Source organism: Phyllostomus discolor, chromosome 3 (genome assembly GCF_004126475.2).
Source record: "Phyllostomus discolor isolate MPI-MPIP mPhyDis1 chromosome 3, mPhyDis1.pri.v3, whole genome shotgun sequence".
Taxonomy (NCBI): domain Eukaryota; kingdom Metazoa; phylum Chordata; class Mammalia; order Chiroptera; family Phyllostomidae; genus Phyllostomus; species Phyllostomus discolor.
In genome coordinates, this window is record NC_040905.2 from 113,296,980 (window position 1) to 113,313,168 (window position 16,189).

The 16,189-nt window shown below is 56.4% G+C and overlaps 4 protein-coding genes across 12 annotated transcripts; 2 read left to right on the forward strand and 2 right to left on the reverse strand.

Moving 5' to 3' along the window:
• Nucleotides 1–1,767: 1,767 nt before the first annotated feature.
• On the forward strand, nt 1,768–9,408 carry BICDL2 (BICD family like cargo adaptor 2). 3 transcript variants are annotated; one of them, XM_036019963.1, is made up of 10 exons: nt 1,768–1,879; nt 3,204–3,499; nt 5,817–6,032; nt 6,171–6,287; nt 6,394–6,540; nt 7,407–7,598; nt 7,701–7,847; nt 8,263–8,393; nt 8,649–8,769; nt 8,867–9,408. In XM_036019963.1, the coding sequence occupies exons 1-10, from the start codon at nt 1,804–1,806 to the stop codon at nt 9,026–9,028; spliced, it is 1,605 nt and encodes a 534-aa protein (XP_035875856.1). In that variant the 5' UTR covers nt 1,768–1,803; the 3' UTR covers nt 9,029–9,408. The 3 variants fall into 3 exon arrangements, with proteins under 3 accessions (XP_035875856.1, XP_028366332.2, XP_035875858.1); XM_028510531.2 differs by lacking the exon at nt 1,768–1,879 and adding an exon at nt 1,901–2,247 and having other exon boundaries at nt 8,867–9,330; XM_036019965.1 differs by lacking the exons at nt 1,768–1,879; nt 3,204–3,499 and adding an exon at nt 3,545–5,540.
• Nucleotides 9,406–12,288, reverse strand: THOC6 (THO complex 6). Of its 4 annotated transcripts, none has more exons than XM_036019990.1 (13): nt 12,159–12,288; nt 11,346–11,461; nt 11,182–11,246; nt 10,989–11,092; nt 10,861–10,898; nt 10,729–10,777; nt 10,537–10,608; nt 10,355–10,457; nt 10,220–10,269; nt 10,071–10,133; nt 9,861–9,971; nt 9,642–9,776; nt 9,406–9,563 (listed from the first exon to the last, which is right to left on the reverse strand). In XM_036019990.1, the coding sequence occupies exons 2-13, from the start codon at nt 11,426–11,428 to the stop codon at nt 9,483–9,485; spliced, it is 954 nt and encodes a 317-aa protein (XP_035875883.1). In that variant the 5' UTR covers nt 11,429–11,461; nt 12,159–12,288; the 3' UTR covers nt 9,406–9,482. The 4 variants fall into 4 exon arrangements, with proteins under 4 accessions (XP_035875883.1, XP_035875882.1, XP_028366525.1 ...); XM_036019989.1 differs by having other exon boundaries at nt 10,355–10,454; nt 12,045–12,175; XM_028510724.2 differs by having other exon boundaries at nt 12,045–12,175.
• Nucleotides 12,127–13,789, forward strand: HCFC1R1 (host cell factor C1 regulator 1). 4 transcript variants are annotated; one of them, XM_036019996.1, is made up of 4 exons: nt 12,459–12,583; nt 12,883–12,939; nt 13,041–13,181; nt 13,420–13,789. In XM_036019996.1, the coding sequence occupies exons 1-4, from the start codon at nt 12,489–12,491 to the stop codon at nt 13,553–13,555; spliced, it is 429 nt and encodes a 142-aa protein (XP_035875889.1). In that variant the 5' UTR covers nt 12,459–12,488; the 3' UTR covers nt 13,556–13,789. The 4 variants fall into 4 exon arrangements, with proteins under 4 accessions (XP_028366765.1, XP_035875889.1, XP_028366756.1 ...); XM_028510955.2 differs by having other exon boundaries at nt 13,053–13,181; XM_028510964.2 differs by lacking the exon at nt 12,883–12,939 and having other exon boundaries at nt 12,127–12,583; nt 13,053–13,181.
• Nucleotides 13,790–14,035: 246 nt separating this feature from the next.
• TNFRSF12A (TNF receptor superfamily member 12A) lies at nt 14,036–16,048 on the reverse strand. The gene is made up of 4 exons (XM_028511009.2): nt 15,886–16,048; nt 15,080–15,184; nt 14,704–14,838; nt 14,036–14,621 (listed from the first exon to the last, which is right to left on the reverse strand). Exons 1-4 carry the CDS (start codon nt 15,977–15,979, stop codon nt 14,566–14,568), a joined length of 390 nt encoding a protein of 129 aa, XP_028366810.1. The 5' UTR covers nt 15,980–16,048; the 3' UTR covers nt 14,036–14,565.
• Nucleotides 16,049–16,189: the final 141 nt, after the last annotated feature.

The following is a 16,189-nucleotide window of genomic DNA, read 5'->3' on the forward strand; positions in this document are numbered from 1 at the left end:
ATCTTTAAAGAAACTTCCTAAAATCTATGCTAACCCTTCCTAGGACCAGTGTAACCAGTTCAACCACTTTTCCCTTTGCATTTGCAAATATCCCTCTTCTGTGATGTGATTAGTGGCATCCTCTCCTTTGTTTTCTGTAAAAAGTAACCACTTGAAGCGAACCTGTACATAGTAAGTGAGGACCATCCCGTAATGTGCCCAGAAAAGCAATAAAAGCCTGTCCAGACAAGGGCTGAGGCTTTTTCTCCCCTTGAGAGAGAAGCTACGCCATCTCTTTTCCTCCACAGGACTTGGTAGTCCATGTGAATATGTCTCGTCTCATCCATAATGCCATGCATGGACCCTGTGAGCCAGGGTCCGTATCAGGTATATATCTAAAAAAATCCAAAACACTAATTTGAAAAATATATTCCTATATGTTCATTGCAGCATTATTTATAATAGGCAAGACATGAAAGCAACCTAAATGTCCATCAGTAGACAAATGGATAAGAAATTGGTGGTATTCATATACAGTGTAATATTATTCTGCCACTTAAAAAAATGAAATCTTAACCATTTGCAACAATATGAATGGACCTAGAGGGTATTAAGCTAAGTGAAATAAGTCAGTTAGAGGAAGACAAATACCATATGATTTCACTTATATGTAGAATCTAAAAGACAAAGTAAATGAACAAACAAAAAAAAAGAAAAACATTCATAGATACAGAGAACAAACTGATGGTTGCCAGATGGGAGAGGAATTGGGAACTGGAGAAAAAGGTGAAAGAGATTAAGAAGTACAAACTGCCAGCTATAAAACAGTCATGGGGGTGTAAAGCACAGCAGAGGGAGCACAGTCAGTAGTATTGTAATTACAGTGAGTCGTGCCAGGTGGGTACTAGACTTGTGGTGAACACTTCAGAAGGTACATAAATATCTAATCACTATGTTGTACACCTGATACTAACATATGAGGAGGGACCAAAAACCCAGAATTTATTCATAAAACATTGTGTGTTTACTCTTACATGTTTAAATTTCAGTCATCTTTAAAGTACTCCCAACTTGGTGCAATACACCTATTGAGACTTTTTTCCACTGCTTGGAACAGCTTTTGAACCATTGATTTTGATGCCTTTTATTGCTTCTGCCATGTTTTGTTTCACTTCTTCCACATCAGTAAAACATTTCCTTTGAGGACTTTTGTCAATCAGGGAAACAAAAAAAGTTCCTCCGGACAAGATCGGGTGAATAGGGAGGGTAGGGCATAAGGGTCATGCCGGTTTTGGTCAAAAACTGCTAAACACTCAGCACGGTGTGGGCGGGTGTGCCCGTAAATCACCCTTCATGAAATGGGCAAATGTGTTGTAAGAGTCTTCAAAAACAATTCACTGAAGCCAAACACACCCTTCCACAACAACACTAGCTGGCACACTGATACAGATGGGGTCCTAGGACACTCGCCTAGCAAAGGAAGCCTGTACTACAAGGTGCCCACCCTCCAGAAGATAATTTCAATTTTGGGGGGGCCCCCCTCCTTGACAATAGGGTATGTCAACTGTAATTGAAAAATAAAAATGTATATATAAACAAATGAAAATAATTGTCTATCCCATTCAGCAGTTGTGAGAGGAAAGGAGCTGACATCAATGCTCAGCTCAGAGTCTGCACACAGTAGGTGCTCAGTTAATGCACCCAGTTTCTGACAGCAGCAAAATGTGTCAGTGCCTCTGACGTGGGTTGAGGTGACTGTCCTTGCCATTCCAGTCACCAGGGGGCGCCACAGCCCCGCCCACAGCCCCGCCCCCTCACCTGTAGATGGTGTACCTGGCACCACCTCCGGAAGAAGGGATCGGAGACCTCAGGGATCACGGCAGGAGCCCGCCATCCGGGGGTGAGGACCTAGAGGGCGCTGAGGACGAGGGCCCCACAAGCTTCAGGAGGGACAGAGCCGGGGCGAGTTGGTGTGATTGGCTGCGGGGTGGAGGCACCGGGCTGGGCTCCTGGAGCCCAAAAGCACAGAATGCTAGCAGGAAGGAAGGTGGTGGCTGGGCTTCAGATGCCTGGGCTGGAGGTTCAAGGGGCTGGGGGCCCTGAAGCCTGGGTTGAGATACTAAATGGCAACTTGGTGTGGGGAGGGGAAAGGAGCGGACATCCTTGGGTCTCCAGAACGGGGTTGGGCCCCAGGGACCACGTCAAGGAGGGGTGTATGTAGCCTGAGGGCAGATGGGCTTGGACTGCTGGGACACCTAGGTCCTACTGGTAGGGCTGGGTTTGGACACCTGGTGAGGGGAGAAAAGGGAAGGACAAGTGTATGTGTTGGGAGGTACCCAGAGTACTGGGGTAGGGGGTACCCCAGGGGCCCAGGACAGCAGGAGTGTGCCAGGGAAGCCCCATGTGTCCCCTCTGTCTGGAGTCCCTGAACTGCCAGGCCCTGGGGGATCCTAGGGGAGTGCCGCCAGGCTCCTGTCACCAGGGGCGGGCCGGGGAGTAAACAGGAACCTGGATTGGCAGGGCAGCAGTGGCTGGCACAACCTGTTACCTCGCCCTGCTTGGGCCCTGGGAAACTCCAGAGGTGACAGCTGAGTGTCTGGGCACCTGAGTTCTGACAAGTGGGGAATAAAACACCTGGGTTTTGAGAAAACAGGAGAACAGGGCCAGGATACCTAGGAGGGTAGCTGAGTCCTGAGGAGACGGGGACTTGGGCTTCTGGAAGAGAAGGGGGCTGGAGGGCTGGGAGCTAAGGGGTCAGGATACCTAAGTTCCCAAGGCCCTGTATTCTTGGAAGGAGAAGGGTCTGGACTTGTCCCTGGATCCTTAATGCCTCAGAATCTGGGATCTGGGGAGTTACACAGCTGGTTAGGGGCTTGGAGCTGGACTCTACAGTAGAAAGCAGGAGGCAGGGGCTGTCAGCAGAGCGGCCTGTGTCCCAGAGCACTGGGACTAGGTTCTTTGGGGGCAGAGAAGGTCTCCCAGAGGCAAAAGGCACCACAGCCCATTTCCTGCTTCTCCCTGCCTCAGTTTAGCCTGGGGACATTAACGGAGCTAAATGGCCAGGATATAGATTATTAACCCTTTGTGGCCCAGGGAGGCCTTGGCTGAAGGACTGGGAGGGCCAGTGGGCAGGTAAAGAATTAAAGGATGGACAGGTCAGACCTCAGGCTGCAGAGTAGAATATCCTGCAGCTACCTGCCCCACAGACTTACCTGCCCCTACAGATGCTGCAAGAACCATGAGCTCCCCAGAAGGGCCAAGCTTCCAATCAGGGCTGCTCTCAGGTGGCACCTCCCCGAGCTGTGATGAGGGCTTCTTTCCTTTCGTCCTGGAGCGGCGGGATTCATTCCTGGGAGGAGGCCCAGGGACCCAGGAGCACGACGACCTGGCCCTGCAGCTGCAGCAGAAGGAGAAAGACTTGCTGTTGGCTGCAGAGCTTGGCAAGATGCTTCTGGAGCGCAACGAGGAGCTGCAACGGCAGCTGGAGACGCTCAGCACCCAGCACTCGGAGCGTGAGGAAGTGAGTGGGCAGCGAGTGGCAGGCAGGGTGCAGGGGTGGGCAGATGGAGGACAAGCGAGCGGGGGGCAGAAAGCCAAATGGGGATACTTCTGGAATAATTTAGGCCTGGGCCTAGTTCCCCTGGCAATGTTGTTGGGTGGGTAAGAACATGCACTCTGAGGATAAGACCTGGATTCAGACCCCTGCCTGGTTGTGTGACCTTAGGCAAGCTGCTGGCCCTCTCTGAATCTTGGGTCCACCTCCTCAGCAGTATAATGCAACCCCAGCCAACATTACTGGGCACCCCCTCCCCACCTGGCTCTGTCTGAACTAAGTACTTTCCATGCATCATCTTGGTCAATTCTCACCCAACCTTTGAGGTAGGAACAATTCTTCCCTCTCCCCAGGTTCTGTTGTCAACCACACAGGGGTCATATCTGGCTCCTAAACACCCCGGACACCATTGAGTCCTGGATCCATGTCGTCAGCCCTAAGGGCTGCCCTGGGTAGCTGACCACCCTGTACCTCTCCAACAGGCCATTGAATGGGCATCTCCACACCAGTGGTACTCCTCATTATGACCCTATCACCTACCGTATCCATCTCAGTTTCTCACCTCAGGACCAGACCCTGAGCATTGCCATGACCTCTTCTCCCACACCTGTAAGCCCTACTGGTTCTTCTACACCAGATTCTGAAGCTACCCACCCACTATTTCTGTAGCCTCCAGTCTGGTCTTGGCCTCTCTCATCTCTGCCCCAGACACTGCAGTGCCCTCCTCACTGGTCCCATTTCTACTCTTGCTCCCTGGAGCCCATTGTCTATGGGGCAGCCAGAGGGATCTTCAAAAATCACAAATCAGGTTCTTTCAGACCTTGCTCAGGATCTCCCAATGGCTCTTTATCACATGTAGAATGAAACTCAAACTTCTTACCAGAGCCTAAAAGTCCCTGACCTCAGCCCACCTTACCACCCTTCCTATAAGGGGAAGGCCCTCTTTTCAATTCTTTGAGTAACTACATTTGTTCCCTCTGGGCCTTGCACTTACTCTTCCTTGCATTTAGCCCTCCTCCTTCTTGTCCTGCAGGAGTCAATCCAGACATCACTTCCTCCAGAGGGAGAGCCTCCACCCCACCAGCTCTTCATTCCTTTCCAGAGTTTTTTTTCTTTTCAACCCTAACTGTCCTCCCCAAACTACCTAGTTCAAGCATGTGTCTATTTGCCTAAGACCTCTGGACTCTAAGCTGTTTTAGGCAGGGAACTTGGTGGTCTCACTGACTGCTGACATCCAGACCCCAGAAGAGGAAGGATGAGCTCAGGAAATACTGGATGGATGGATGGATGGATGGATGGACGGACGGACAGATGGATGGGCAGGCCATGGCAATATTAAGTGACTTGCCTGACCACAAAGCAGCAGCAGAGCTGGACAATAGCCAGGGCAGTTGCACCACAATCCTGTGAGCTTAACCCTAAAGATGCATTGCTCACAGTATTTGGTGAAGAGCTTGGCTGCCTGGGCTGCCATCCCTGCTCCATTAATTCACTGTGTCCTTGGGCAAGGCATTTCACTTCCCTGAGCCCATTTCCTCATCTGTAAAGTGAGGGCATTCATGATTCTAACTCTAGTGGGTTAAATGAAATGGTACAGGTAAAGCAGCAGCACAGGAACTGGCAGGAGTACTGCCAATAACTAGCAAGTATGGTTAGCATCACCTTCCAGCTTTGAGAAACTAAAGAGAGTAAGGGCCAGAGGCTGGCCCAACTTGCCTGCTTCCCCAAGCTGGACATTTGGGTGTGCCAGCCTTGTCCTCATACAAGTTGGACAGGTTTTGGGGACGGAAGGCAAAGGCATGGGGCCCAGGTGGGGTTGGACGTGGTTAATTAAAGGGAGCTGGCTGGGAGGAGCTGGGGGAGAGGGACTGAGCAGTGGCTTGGCAGAAGCTGGACCTCCAGACCCTAGTTGTGTGAGGCCATGGGTCGGGGCTTAAATTCTGCCAGACTAAGGCACCAGAAGCGACGCCTGCAATCTCGGGTCCAGAAGCCCAGGCAGCAGCAAGAGGTGAGTGGGCATCAGGGAGCCCACCCCATGGCCAGTGGGGCTCAGACCCTCCTGTCAGGCCTGGAAACTTCCTTCTTCCATGCCCCCCAGCTCTCCTTTTCTCTGAGTCTCTACCTCTTGCTCTCTCTGCCTGCTTCCTCCCTTGTCTCTCACTTTCATGCCTGTCTCAGACTCTACCAAACTCTCTTTAGGTCTGTCTCTCCATCTGGGTCTCTGTCTCTGTTCCAGTCTCATCTCTCCCTCTCTGTCTCTAACCTTCTACCCTGGCCACCACAGCGACTGCAGCAGGAGAACCATGAGCTCCGCCAGAGCCTGGTGGCACGAGGAGCTGAGTGGGAGGCCAGGGCCGTGGAGCTGGAGGGGGACGTGGAGGCTCTGCGGGCCCAACTGGGGGAACAGCGCTCAGAGCAGCAGGACAGCGGACGAGAGCGTGCACAGGCCCTCGGCGAACTCAGCGAGCAGAACCTACGGCTCAGCCAGCAACTGGCCCAGGTGGGAAAGCTTTAACCTGCCCAGAATCCTGGGTCCCAGTTGGGGGGATGCCTTGGGCTTGGTGTTGAGTTTTAGGCCAGCTGAGGGCCCCACTGCCTTCCCCCTCTCCACTGTTGCCCCAACCCCATCTGCCTCCAGGCTTCTCAGACTGAGCAGGAGCTTCAGAGGGAACTAGATGGCCTTCGGGGGCAGTGCCACACCCAGGCCCTGGCCAGGGCAGAGCTGAGGACACGCCTAGAGAGCCTGCAGGGGGAGGTGAGTGCTGGCTGGGGCTGGGGGCCTGTTGAGCCAGGAAGGCCAGGCTGGGGGCTCTCTGGAACTGGTGCAGCACCTCCCCTCCAGCTCCAAGACCTTTCCCCAGAACCAGATGCTGCAGAGTCGCCGGCAGGACCTGGAAGCCCAGATCCGAGACCTGCGTGAGGAGGTGGAGAAGGGCCAGGGCAGGCTACAGGCAACCCACGAGGAGCTGTTGCTACTGCGGCGTGAGAGGCGGGAGTACAGCTTGGAGGTGACCAGTGGGTTTGGGGTGCATGGGTGCATCCAGCGGGGCCTTAGCCACTGCCTCAGGTCTTCCTGGGTGATGAAGCCAGAGCTGCATCACAGGGAGCCCCATCAGCTGGGCCACAAGAGCATAGGCACTAGCCCAAACACAAGTGGGAGCCATGAAGGGTATTTATTAAGCAGGGGTGGTACCCTCTTGGAATGCATCAGAACCAACCAGCTGAGTGGTCAGAAAGGGGCTAAGGCTAGAGCTCAAGCCAGACCATGGGGACCTGGATCAGGTCTGAAGCAGTAGATATGGAGAAAAAGGGATGAAAAGAGTCAGCACTTTGGGATCAAATTTTCTGGGTTCTTGTTCCAGCATCCCTTCTTATATTGTGGAATGTTCGGCCTCAGCTTCCCCACCTGTGAGTTGGTATGGTAATGGTACAGAGCGTTGGTGAGGGTGTGAGGCACTGAGCACAGCGCTGGGTTAAAAGGAAGGCTCAATAAATGCTGGATGGTAGCAATTAGTAAAGTTAGAAGACTGACTGGCAGGGTCCAGGCCAGGCTCTCCGAGAAGTTACCTGATGTGGTACAGCTGGAGGGAGGGTGATGGAAGAAGACTTTAAAGCCGGGACGCCCACTCACGCCCTGCTTTATAGGCAAAGAAATTGGTGTAGGGTTAAGAAGTGCCCATCCCAGCCATCTGGGAATGGAGGAGCAGGCACCTGTAGTTGGGGTGCAAAGATTGGCGAGCTGCCTGGTTCTCCGTGGCGCACTTTCGCCCCCTGTGGGCCAGCCATGGGATGCCAGCAGCCGGCTCACCTGGCTGACCGCACCTGCTTGTCTGTCTGTCTGCCCTGGCCTGACTGTCTACGGGCGCTAGCACAGCTGGAATGTGCACGCTCCGAGGCCAGGGAGGCACTGAGCACGCTGCGGAGGCTGCAGCAGCGAGTCTCGGAGCTGGAGGAAGAGTCGCGCCTACGGGAAGCTGACGCATCAGGGGCCTCGCTGCAGTCTGAGCTTGCCCATAGCCTTGACAGCCACCAGAACCAGAATACAGATGGCCACAGAGACGCTCTGGTGAGCTCAAAGCCCAACAGCCACCAAGGAGGGCTGCAGACTACACTTCTTTTCCTCTTTCCAAAGTTCAACACCTCACTGACCAATTCCTTTGGTGAACAGACCATTCTGTCCCCGAAGGCCCAGGAGTTATCCAGTCACCAGCCTTTGCCCCCCGAGGAGAGCTTGGAGCCTCCCAAGAAGAGAGCATCCCTGAGCCCAGGGAAGATACTGGAAAAGGAGTTGGAAGTGGCCCAGCTGCAGGACCAGGTGGGGAGTAGGACCATAGGGCTGGATGCAGAGCCTTTCTCAATGTTTCTCCTTTCCATCTACAACTCTGAGCCCTTTTCCACTAATCCTCCTCTACCTGGATCATCCTTTATCCCAACAGCCAGCCTATGTGCCACCTCCTCCAGGAAGACTTCGTGGACTGCATTTCCCCCCAATCCCATCTCCCAATGCTTCTCCATGCATCCTTCCTGCAGGCTTATACCACCCAACTAGCCCTGCACCAGGCTGGGAACTCAGAAGATTCCACTCCAACACAGGGCCACAGCTGCCTGGGGTGTTTGTGGAGTAGTCAAGGAAAGGGTGGTCAGAAAGCTGAAGCCCAAGCTTCCAGGAAGAGCAAGGGCTTAGTGACCCAGAAACCTACTTGCCTCTCTGCCCCCTCCCCCGCCCGCAGGTCGAGCTGCAGCGGGTAGAGATACAGTCCTTGCGGGAGGAGCTACAAAGGCAGAAGGAGCTGCAGGAGCTGGCAGACCCCAAGGAGGCCTTAAGCTGTGCCCTCTCGGACAGAGAGGAGGCTGTGAACAAGTGAGTCTGCCTCTGCCACTATCCACTACCTCCTCAGCAGGGCTGAAGATCCCCCGGCCACTCTGGTCATTCTAAGCCTCACTGGTGGTATGGGTTATAATTATCCCAACTCTGACCCAGGGACCCTCTGACCGTCTTGGTTCTGGTGTTAGCAGTCACACTCGGGCCCGTTTTCAGGCGCCCCCGCCTGCCCGTCCCCCTGGCCGCTCAGGTTCCAGCACCCTCTAACCAGGTCTCTGCCCCTGTTGCTTGCAGGGCCCTGGAACTGTCCCTAGAGCTCAGCCGCGTCTCTCTGGAGCGGGACTCCCTCTCCCAAGAGCTGCTTCGCACCATCCGCCAGAAGGTGGCGCTGACGCAAGAGCTGGAGGCTTGGCAGGTGAGGGACAGGGTGGAGGGGGCGGGGCCAGAGGGTAGGGGACCAGCGGGCTTACCCAATCCTCCGGCCCGCTAACCTGCTGCTAACCTGCACGCAGGACGACATGCAAGTGGTAATTGAAGAGCAGCTGCGCTCCCAACGCCAGAAAGAGCTGAGTGAAGCTGCATCTGCTCTGCATCGCCCCACGTCCCGCTTCTCGCTGCGCAGGAGCCCTGGGCCTGCCAGCGGATTCTTCAGCAACCTCTTCCGAAAGACCTGAGGGCCAGGTGAAGGGGCCCACACTTGCCCTCTCTGGCTTACTTTCCTCTTCCAGCCAACTGAGCACAGGGCCCTAATTGTTCTCCAAAGGGGGCTGGTGCCCTCCCATGCCCCAGGAGGCTGAGCAGGGACTTACTGGGAGCAAGCCCCAACTTTGGGAGTCAGGAAGCCCCAGGTCGGTGGTGGGAGCAGGTGGGGCAGAACTACCTATTTTTTGAATCTATATAGGTCTTTTCTAAGCACTAGGGCACTAGGCCTGCTGGCCCTGGCATGCTCCAGGGAAGGGTGGGGATGGTTATTTATGTATCAAGATCAGAGTAATATATAAATCATTACACCGACTTAGTCTCCCTTCTTGGGAATAAAGCAAATGGAAGAAAAGTCTGAAATTTTATTTGTAAAAAGAAAAATCAGCCCAGACCCTTGGAATGGTGGGGAGAGGGAGTTGACGGAGGTCAGAAAGACAGGGAGAAGGCTCGGTAGCCCAGATTGGTGAACACATCCACCCGGCAGCTGCTACCTGCAGCTGTCAACACCTGCAGGCAAGAGAAGAGTGATGAACCTGCCCACACTCTTGGCTTCCCAGGACCACCACAGCTCCTTGCAAGACCCACCTTGCACTCCGGTGCTGCTGGCTGTTGGTTGAGGCTGAGGCTGAGCAGTCCTGGGGAGGAGCCAGGCACCTGAGCCTTAAGCTCCCCACTCAGCTGCCACTGATTGACACAAGGGCCCTGGCCAGCTGACAGAATCTGTGGGGCAGGGAGGGGATTTAGAGGTCATGGCTGGAGACAAGAACCAGGAAAAGGTAGCAAAATGAAGGCAGAGAGCCTCACCAGGTCCTGGTAGAAGGTGACATGCTTTTGTGGTGCCCACATGGGGAAGATGGTGGTGGGCGTGGAGGATCGGAGGTGCCAGAGGGTGAGTGCTGGGCCCCCTCCACAGACCTAGGCAGAAAGGTGGGGGTCCCCAGCCACCGTAAGCCACAGGCCCTCAGCTAGTGGGGCCTGGAGCTGCCACCCCATCCTGCACTTTGTCTGGCTCACCATCCAGTCTGAGTCAGTTGCCAAACATCCAATCCAGCGCCCGTTATGGGGCCTTGAGCACTCCTGGGAGGGAGGACAGGAAGAGAGGAGATGAAGCCTCAGGAGATGCTCAGGGAGAGGGGAAGACAGGGTGTGGGGCATGCCCTCACCTCGTGCTTGTATACTTCGATTGTCTGGACCTCCTTGGCCATACGGAGGTCTGTGGGGACAGAACCATGACAGGTACCCTACTCACCCCAGCCTCCCTCACCACCATCTTTCTTTCCAACCAGATACTCCCTTACCCCAAAGCCGAACAGCCCCATCTTCACCGCCTGACAGCACCTCGGGGTTCCGCTCCCGCAATGCCAGGCAGTGGATGTAGTCTGTGTGGCCCCGGAGTGCCTGCTGCAAGGAGAGGGGCAGTGTCAGAATGAGATCTTAGAAGAATGCCTCCCCCCACTATCCAGCTCCAGGGCCCTCTCACCGTGAAGGTCCCCGTCTCTAGGTCCATCGTATGCAACTGGCAGTCTCCCCCTGCCAAAATAAGGGAATTCTCCTGCAGAGGAAGGCAGGGTGGGGTCAGCAGTCAACGTCAAATCAGGACAGACATGGGGGGGAGGATCAATTTGGGCTCAAAACAGGACAGGGTAGAACCATAGTCACAAAGGGCTCAGACCTTGGGGACGAGAAGCAAAGCATTGATCTCAGGCACTTCCAGGCTGGTCCTGGAGGAGGGAAAGCAGGGTCAGCTCTGGTGAGGCAGCACTTGCACCCCCATGTGCCCTCTGCCCATGTGGCCCTGGCTTACCTGTATGGGGGCTGACGACGCCATAGCTCCTTACAGCCCTTCATGGAGGGGAACACTGGGTGACCTCAAAGGCTCTCTATGGGGCTGAGCACCCCAGTGCCCCCCACCCTGAGCTCCACACTCCTTACCTTCTTGAGGATCTCTACCCAAAGCCAGGCTTTCACCTCCCCATCTCCAGCACTGAACAGATGTCGATCGGTGGAGACCATGCTGTAGACGGGCCCATCATGGGCTAAATGGAAATGCAGAACCTGAGTGACCTGTGCTGCTCCCCTCCTCTAGCCTGGAATCCTCTGAGCTAAACTCAATGGCTGCACCCACCTTGGAAGGTCACTATGGGTTTCTTACTTTCCTCTTTGGCCTCGGAGCTCAAAGCAGCAGACAAGCTGAAGGGGAAAGGGTGTGTGAGTCAGAAGCAGGGACATGAATCCTGTGAAGGCCAAATGCCAGAGCCAATGGATGTTGGGGAGCAGAGACAAGGGTACCTGAAGATGGCTATTTGCCCATAATTGTTGCCAGATGCCAGGAACTTCCCACAGGGTGAGACACTCTGGGAGAATATGGTCATATGCAGCCGCTGCAACGCCTGAAACACTTCCCTCTGCAGGGAGAGGCTGTAAGAAGGCTGTCTGGGAACCCTAATCCACAGACTCCTTCCTGGTTCCCCTGCCGTCAGTTCAGCCACTGCCCATACTTCTCAGACCTCCTTTGAGACCCACCAAGCGGGCATCTGCCCATACGGTCCCGGGGATTGCTCCAAGAAGAGGACGAGGACGGGAGTGGGATGCTTGATGTGAGGAGCCTAGTAGAACCTTGAGCATGCATCCAGCCTCTCCTCCAAGTTTCCTCAACTGTTGAATGGAGCTCACGGGAGATTCTTTTACTAATGTATGAACTACTGTACAAAAAGAGCTTCGCACAGGAATGCCTCGATGAAAGCCCATAAAACGTGGTTCTAACATCCCAATGAAGAAAAACAGACTACCTTCTAATCCCTACCCTCTGACTTCCATGTTAGGCCCATGAGGTAGTCTGGGTTACTCTTCCGCTCGGGGTCAGAGTCCGAATCCTACCAACAGCCCACGCAAAACAGGATTCAGGTCACGACTCCTTGCCTGCCCCTTCTGAACCCGGCATGGACTACAAACCCCAGAAGACACCGCGCACCACGACGCCCGCCTCACCTGACCCAAAGGCACCGTGTAGGGCACAGCTCGCTCCATCTCGAGAACTACAAGTCCCAGAGTGCTCCGCGCGCGACGCAGCCTCACGAGTCCGGACGTTCCCGAGTGGCTCACCTTCACAACGTCCCACCGATCCAATACTGCCAGCTGGCTCGGCTTGAAGGCGGTCGTCGCGTACCAGAGCCCCAGAAGCCGAGGTGGATGTCGCGAAGACCCCCCGCTCGACACTAAGTAGCGTCCACTACAGCCCTGCTACGCCGGATCCCTACCCTAAACCCGCCGCGAAGACCCGCTTTCCGGTGGCTGCCGCCCTTCTATCACGCCTGCGCGGGATCTTGCCGCTGCGCCTGGCTAAAACCACACCTCTCGCGGTTGGCCACGCCCTCGGAGCTCCGCCCTTGCCTCTGGATCCCACCCCTCTTCCCGCAGGACCCCGAACCCCAAATGATCCTTCAGCAGGCCTTGGAGCGAGACCGACCGAATCGGGCCCAGGGTGACCCGCGAGCTACCTTGGGGACGCCTCGAGGCTTGGACGCGAGGTGTGTGTGTGCGGTGTGCGTGCTCTGGAACCTCCCAGAGTCAAAGAAGCTTTGATTGGGGGCTTAGGGCTTGCCTGCCGACTAACACGGTGCGGAGAATCAGCAGGGTTTGGGCATGAGCTGAGACCGATTTGGAGACTTCCCAGGCAGGCTGCTGGATGGCCTGGGATAGTGGGGGTAACTTAGACGTCAGCTGAGGTGGACTGGGGAGTTCCTGGCTGACGCTCCATGTTCACGCTGGCAGATCTTGGGGATGGGGCCAAGAGAGTAGGGTGCACCTAGCTCTCTTTTCTTCTCAGCTCCCCTCTCCGAGGAGCTGTGCCCATGAGCACCAAGCGGCGCCTGGAGGAGGAGCAGTGAGTTTGGGGGCAGGGAGGGATTCCCAACAAGAACTCTGTCATCTTAGGTCCCCATCACCCTGCCTCCCCTCCGAATATCCCAGCCAGCCTGCCTCCTGGTCTTTCCCCAGGGAGCCCCTTCGAAAGCAGTTCCTGTCTGAGGAGAATATGGCCACCCACTTCTCTCGACTCAGTCTACATAATGACCACCCTTACTGCAGCACCCCGCTGGCTTTCTCCCCAGCTCTGCCACCACTCAGGTAGGCACCATCCACTATCCACTGACTGCGCCTTGTGGAGGATCACACCCTGTCTGGGAGCCAACCTCCAGGCCCTGCCTCATCCTGCTATTTTTAACTTCTAGCCAACCACTGTTGTTTCGCCTCTTGGCTCCTTAGAAGGTGGAGGCAGCCCAGAAGCCCCTGGGGACCTGAACCTGGTGGGAGGTGGCTCTGCCAGGCCAGCCTTATTCCTGTGTCCTGTCATTTCCTCTTCTAGGAGCCCTTGCTCTGAGCTGCTTCTGTGGCGCTACCCTGGAAACTTGATCCCTGAGGCCCTCCGACTGCTGAGGCTGGGGGACACTCCTGCCTCCCACTACCCTGCAACCCCAGCTGGGGAAATAATGGAGCTCTGAGTGCTGGCAGGCAGTACACCTGCCCACCCTTCTTCTCCACAAGAGAGAAGACCAACACCACCATGAAGGGGACCAGGTGCCCTGCTTTTCTTCCAGATCAGGCCTTTGGGCACCAAGACCTTCCCCCAACAGAGGACAGTGAGCCTGGGGTAGGAGGGACAGGAGGGACAGCCTCATGGAAAGGGAAGCAATCTCCCCCCACAGAAGAATTGAATAAAGAATGCTGAACAGATAGATGATGGCTTCAGTCTGGAACCTGGGGCCTTTGGGAAGAGAGGGCAGGGTTGGGGCACCAAATGCTGGATTTTCTCCTTAAGATCTTCCCTGAAAAAACGGCCAGGGCCTGCCCAGGTCCTGGCAGGCTGGGCTCAAGCATTGAGAATGTGTGAGTCAGAGCCTCACCCCCGCCCCCGCGGCTGACTCACTCCTCCCTCTAGCTTTGGGAAGTCAGGCTGGGGAATCATGCCACTCTCCAATCCATTTAAAGTTAAAGATTCTTTTATTAATAAATTCTCCCATCCCTCCAAACTTTCTCCCCAAAATAAATATCTCCCCACTCTTTGAGAGTTGGGGGTACAGTGTCTCAGGGCCAGCCCCCCTAGAGGGCCAGCCCCCTAGCATTAGGAACAGATCCCTAACCCACCCCCTGCAGGCTGAGACCCCAGTGCTGAAATTTCAGCACATCTGAGTGGGTGGGGCATGGTGTTCTGTCTGTCCCTCACTTCAGCCTGACCCCCAGACCATGGGGGTAGGGGACCCTTATGCAAATGTTGCATTTTTTAATGTCAGTTATCTGGTGTGAGTGGGCCTGGGTCTCCTTTTCTGTCCTGGAGCCAGAACTCTGGATCCAGGCCTCAGAGAAGTGATTCACCTGTCCCCCATCCCTGCACACCCCCATGACTGGAGCAGCCTGGCTCTGGCTGTGTCTGGGAGGCAGGGGCTGGCTCTGAATGAATGAATGAATGAATGAAAAGTGGGCACCGCCTCCTGCTGACCAAGGACACTCATTGTCACTGGATCAGCGCCACGCCAGGACAGCCTTCCCCACCGGTCTCCTCAATGGGAGCTGCAAGATAAGAAGAGGGGTCGTCATGAGCTGGGGAAATATTGAGGAGTTATGGGGGGTGGGTGGGCCAGGGCATACTTACTGGTAAATTTTTCTCTTCTGCGGCACTGTCTCCAGACCAGGAAGCCGGAAAGTAGCCCCAGCACGAGGGCCAGGCTCATGGCGCCCCCCAAGATGGGCCACAGCAGCCCAAATGAGGCTGAAGGGGCCCCTGCGCCTAGGGGCAGGACTTGAAGTCAGACCTCAACCCTCCCTGGGCCAGTTCCACCCCCTAGATCTGACCCTCAAGTCTTTCCCCTACCGTGGCCCCTACCCCGCCCCTACCCCAATTGGAGCCCTTGCCCGCTTCTCCTTCCCACGTAATTCCCCATATCTGAAGCCACCTGCTCCCTCCTCTACCCCAGCAACTCTCCCCCCGGTCTGGGGTCCACTCGCCTCTGGCCCCGCCCTCCACTCACAGCCCAGGCAGAAGTCGCTGTGCGGTCGCGCTGGACACGACGCGCAGTCCATGCATTTGTCGAGGTCCGCGCTCCAAGAGCTGCCACGAGAGCACGGAGTGGTGCCTGAGGAAGGGGCCATGGGTCAGAGGCTGGGGTTGGGACGCGGCTATTCTCGGGGCTGAAGTCAGGGTCGGCCGGATCGTATAACGTGAGTCACCGGCGCCCTCCGCATTCCTCACAGGTGACCCGCACGACCTGACCCGGACGTGGCAGCAGCGGGGGGTGAAGAGGGGCATAGCGCGGGAGGCTGGGGGAGGGGTGAGGTCCCCACACCCCCTCACCGCCGCCGCCGGGTGACTCATTCCTGGGCACTGGGCCCGACCCCGGTCCTCTCCCCTCCCCCCCGCATAGCTGGGCACTGAAGTCACCGGATGGAAGGGGGCACCACACATGGTATGGGGCGCAGACCCCCCGTGCCTGTCTAGACACCGTCCCCAGACTCCGGTCACTGGGACTGGGCAGACCCGGTATTGACCAAGCTGGGGGCATGCCCCGTCACCGGACCAGACATCCGGCCTTCAAACTTTCTCCACTTCCGAGTCCAAGTTGGACAGGCGGGAAACTGAGGCCGGGACTGGGGATGAAGCTCGGAGCGAGATGGGACTTCCCCTGGCCAGGCAGCGCGGTGTCTAGAAACTACCTGCCTCCCGATTCCATGGAACCCCAGTTCTGCCCCCTCCTCTAGGTCCCCAAAGCTGGCCCCCGGTCCCCGATTGAGGGTTCCCGGCCCTCCCGCCCTCCCGACCAGCCCCAGCCCGGCGTACCTGACACCGGCTCCCCAGCCGCCGCGCACAGCAGCGGCAGCCCGAGCCCCAGTACAAGGAGCCGCAGCAGCGGGCACAGCAGGCTGAGAGCCATGGTGCGCGTCCCGCGGCCGCTGCCATCTGAGACCGCCGCGAGTCCCGGGGACAGACGGCCTCAGCCGGGTCCCCGCCCCCGCCTTCCGGGGCGGGCCGCTCGCCGCGGCCGGCCCCCAGACGCCCCGCCCCGCCCGCCGGCCCGCTAAATTCAGTCATCGGCTCTGCAAACAGCGTCCGCGTGTGCGCGAGCCTGGGGACTTCGCGGGAC

Bases quoted from the DNA above. Each gene is read 5' to 3' on its own strand.
- BICDL2 (XM_028510531.2), top strand. From the start codon at position 2,103: ATGGCAACTTGGTGTGGGGAGGGGAAAGGAGCGGACATCCTTGGGTCT. The intron at 6,541-7,406 runs GTGACCAGTGGG...GCGCTAGCACAG, and splicing joins GGCGGGAGTACAGCTTGGAG to CTGGAATGTGCACGCTCCGA. The intron at 8,770-8,866 runs GTGAGGGACAGG...ACCTGCACGCAG, and splicing joins AAGAGCTGGAGGCTTGGCAG to GACGACATGCAAGTGGTAAT.
- THOC6 (XM_028510717.2), bottom strand. From the start codon at position 12,083: ATGGAGCGAGCTGTGCCCTACACGGTGCCTTTGGGTCAG. The intron at 11,093-11,181 runs GTGGGTGCAGCC...ATTTCCATTTAG, and splicing joins ACCCATAGTGACCTTCCAAG to CCCATGATGGGCCCGTCTAC. The intron at 10,899-10,988 runs GTAAGGAGTGTG...CCCTCCATGAAG, and splicing joins GGGTAGAGATCCTCAAGAAG to GGCTGTAAGGAGCTATGGCG.
- HCFC1R1 (XM_036019996.1), top strand. From the start codon at position 12,489: ATGATCCTTCAGCAGGCCTTGGAGCGAGACCGACCGAATCGGGCCCAG. The intron at 12,940-13,040 runs GTGAGTTTGGGG...GCCTGCCTCCTG, and splicing joins CGGCGCCTGGAGGAGGAGCA to GTCTTTCCCCAGGGAGCCCC. The intron at 13,182-13,419 runs GTAGGCACCATC...TTCCTCTTCTAG, and splicing joins CCAGCTCTGCCACCACTCAG to GAGCCCTTGCTCTGAGCTGC.
- TNFRSF12A (XM_028511009.2), bottom strand. From the start codon at position 15,979: ATGGCTCTCAGCCTGCTGTGCCCGCTGCTGCGGCTCCTTGTACTGGGG. The intron at 14,839-15,079 runs GTGAGTGGAGGG...TCCTGCCCCTAG, and splicing joins CAGCGACTTCTGCCTGGGCT to GCGCAGGGGCCCCTTCAGCC. The intron at 14,622-14,703 runs GTAAGTATGCCC...CTTATCTTGCAG, and splicing joins CAGAAGAGAAAAATTTACCA to CTCCCATTGAGGAGACCGGT.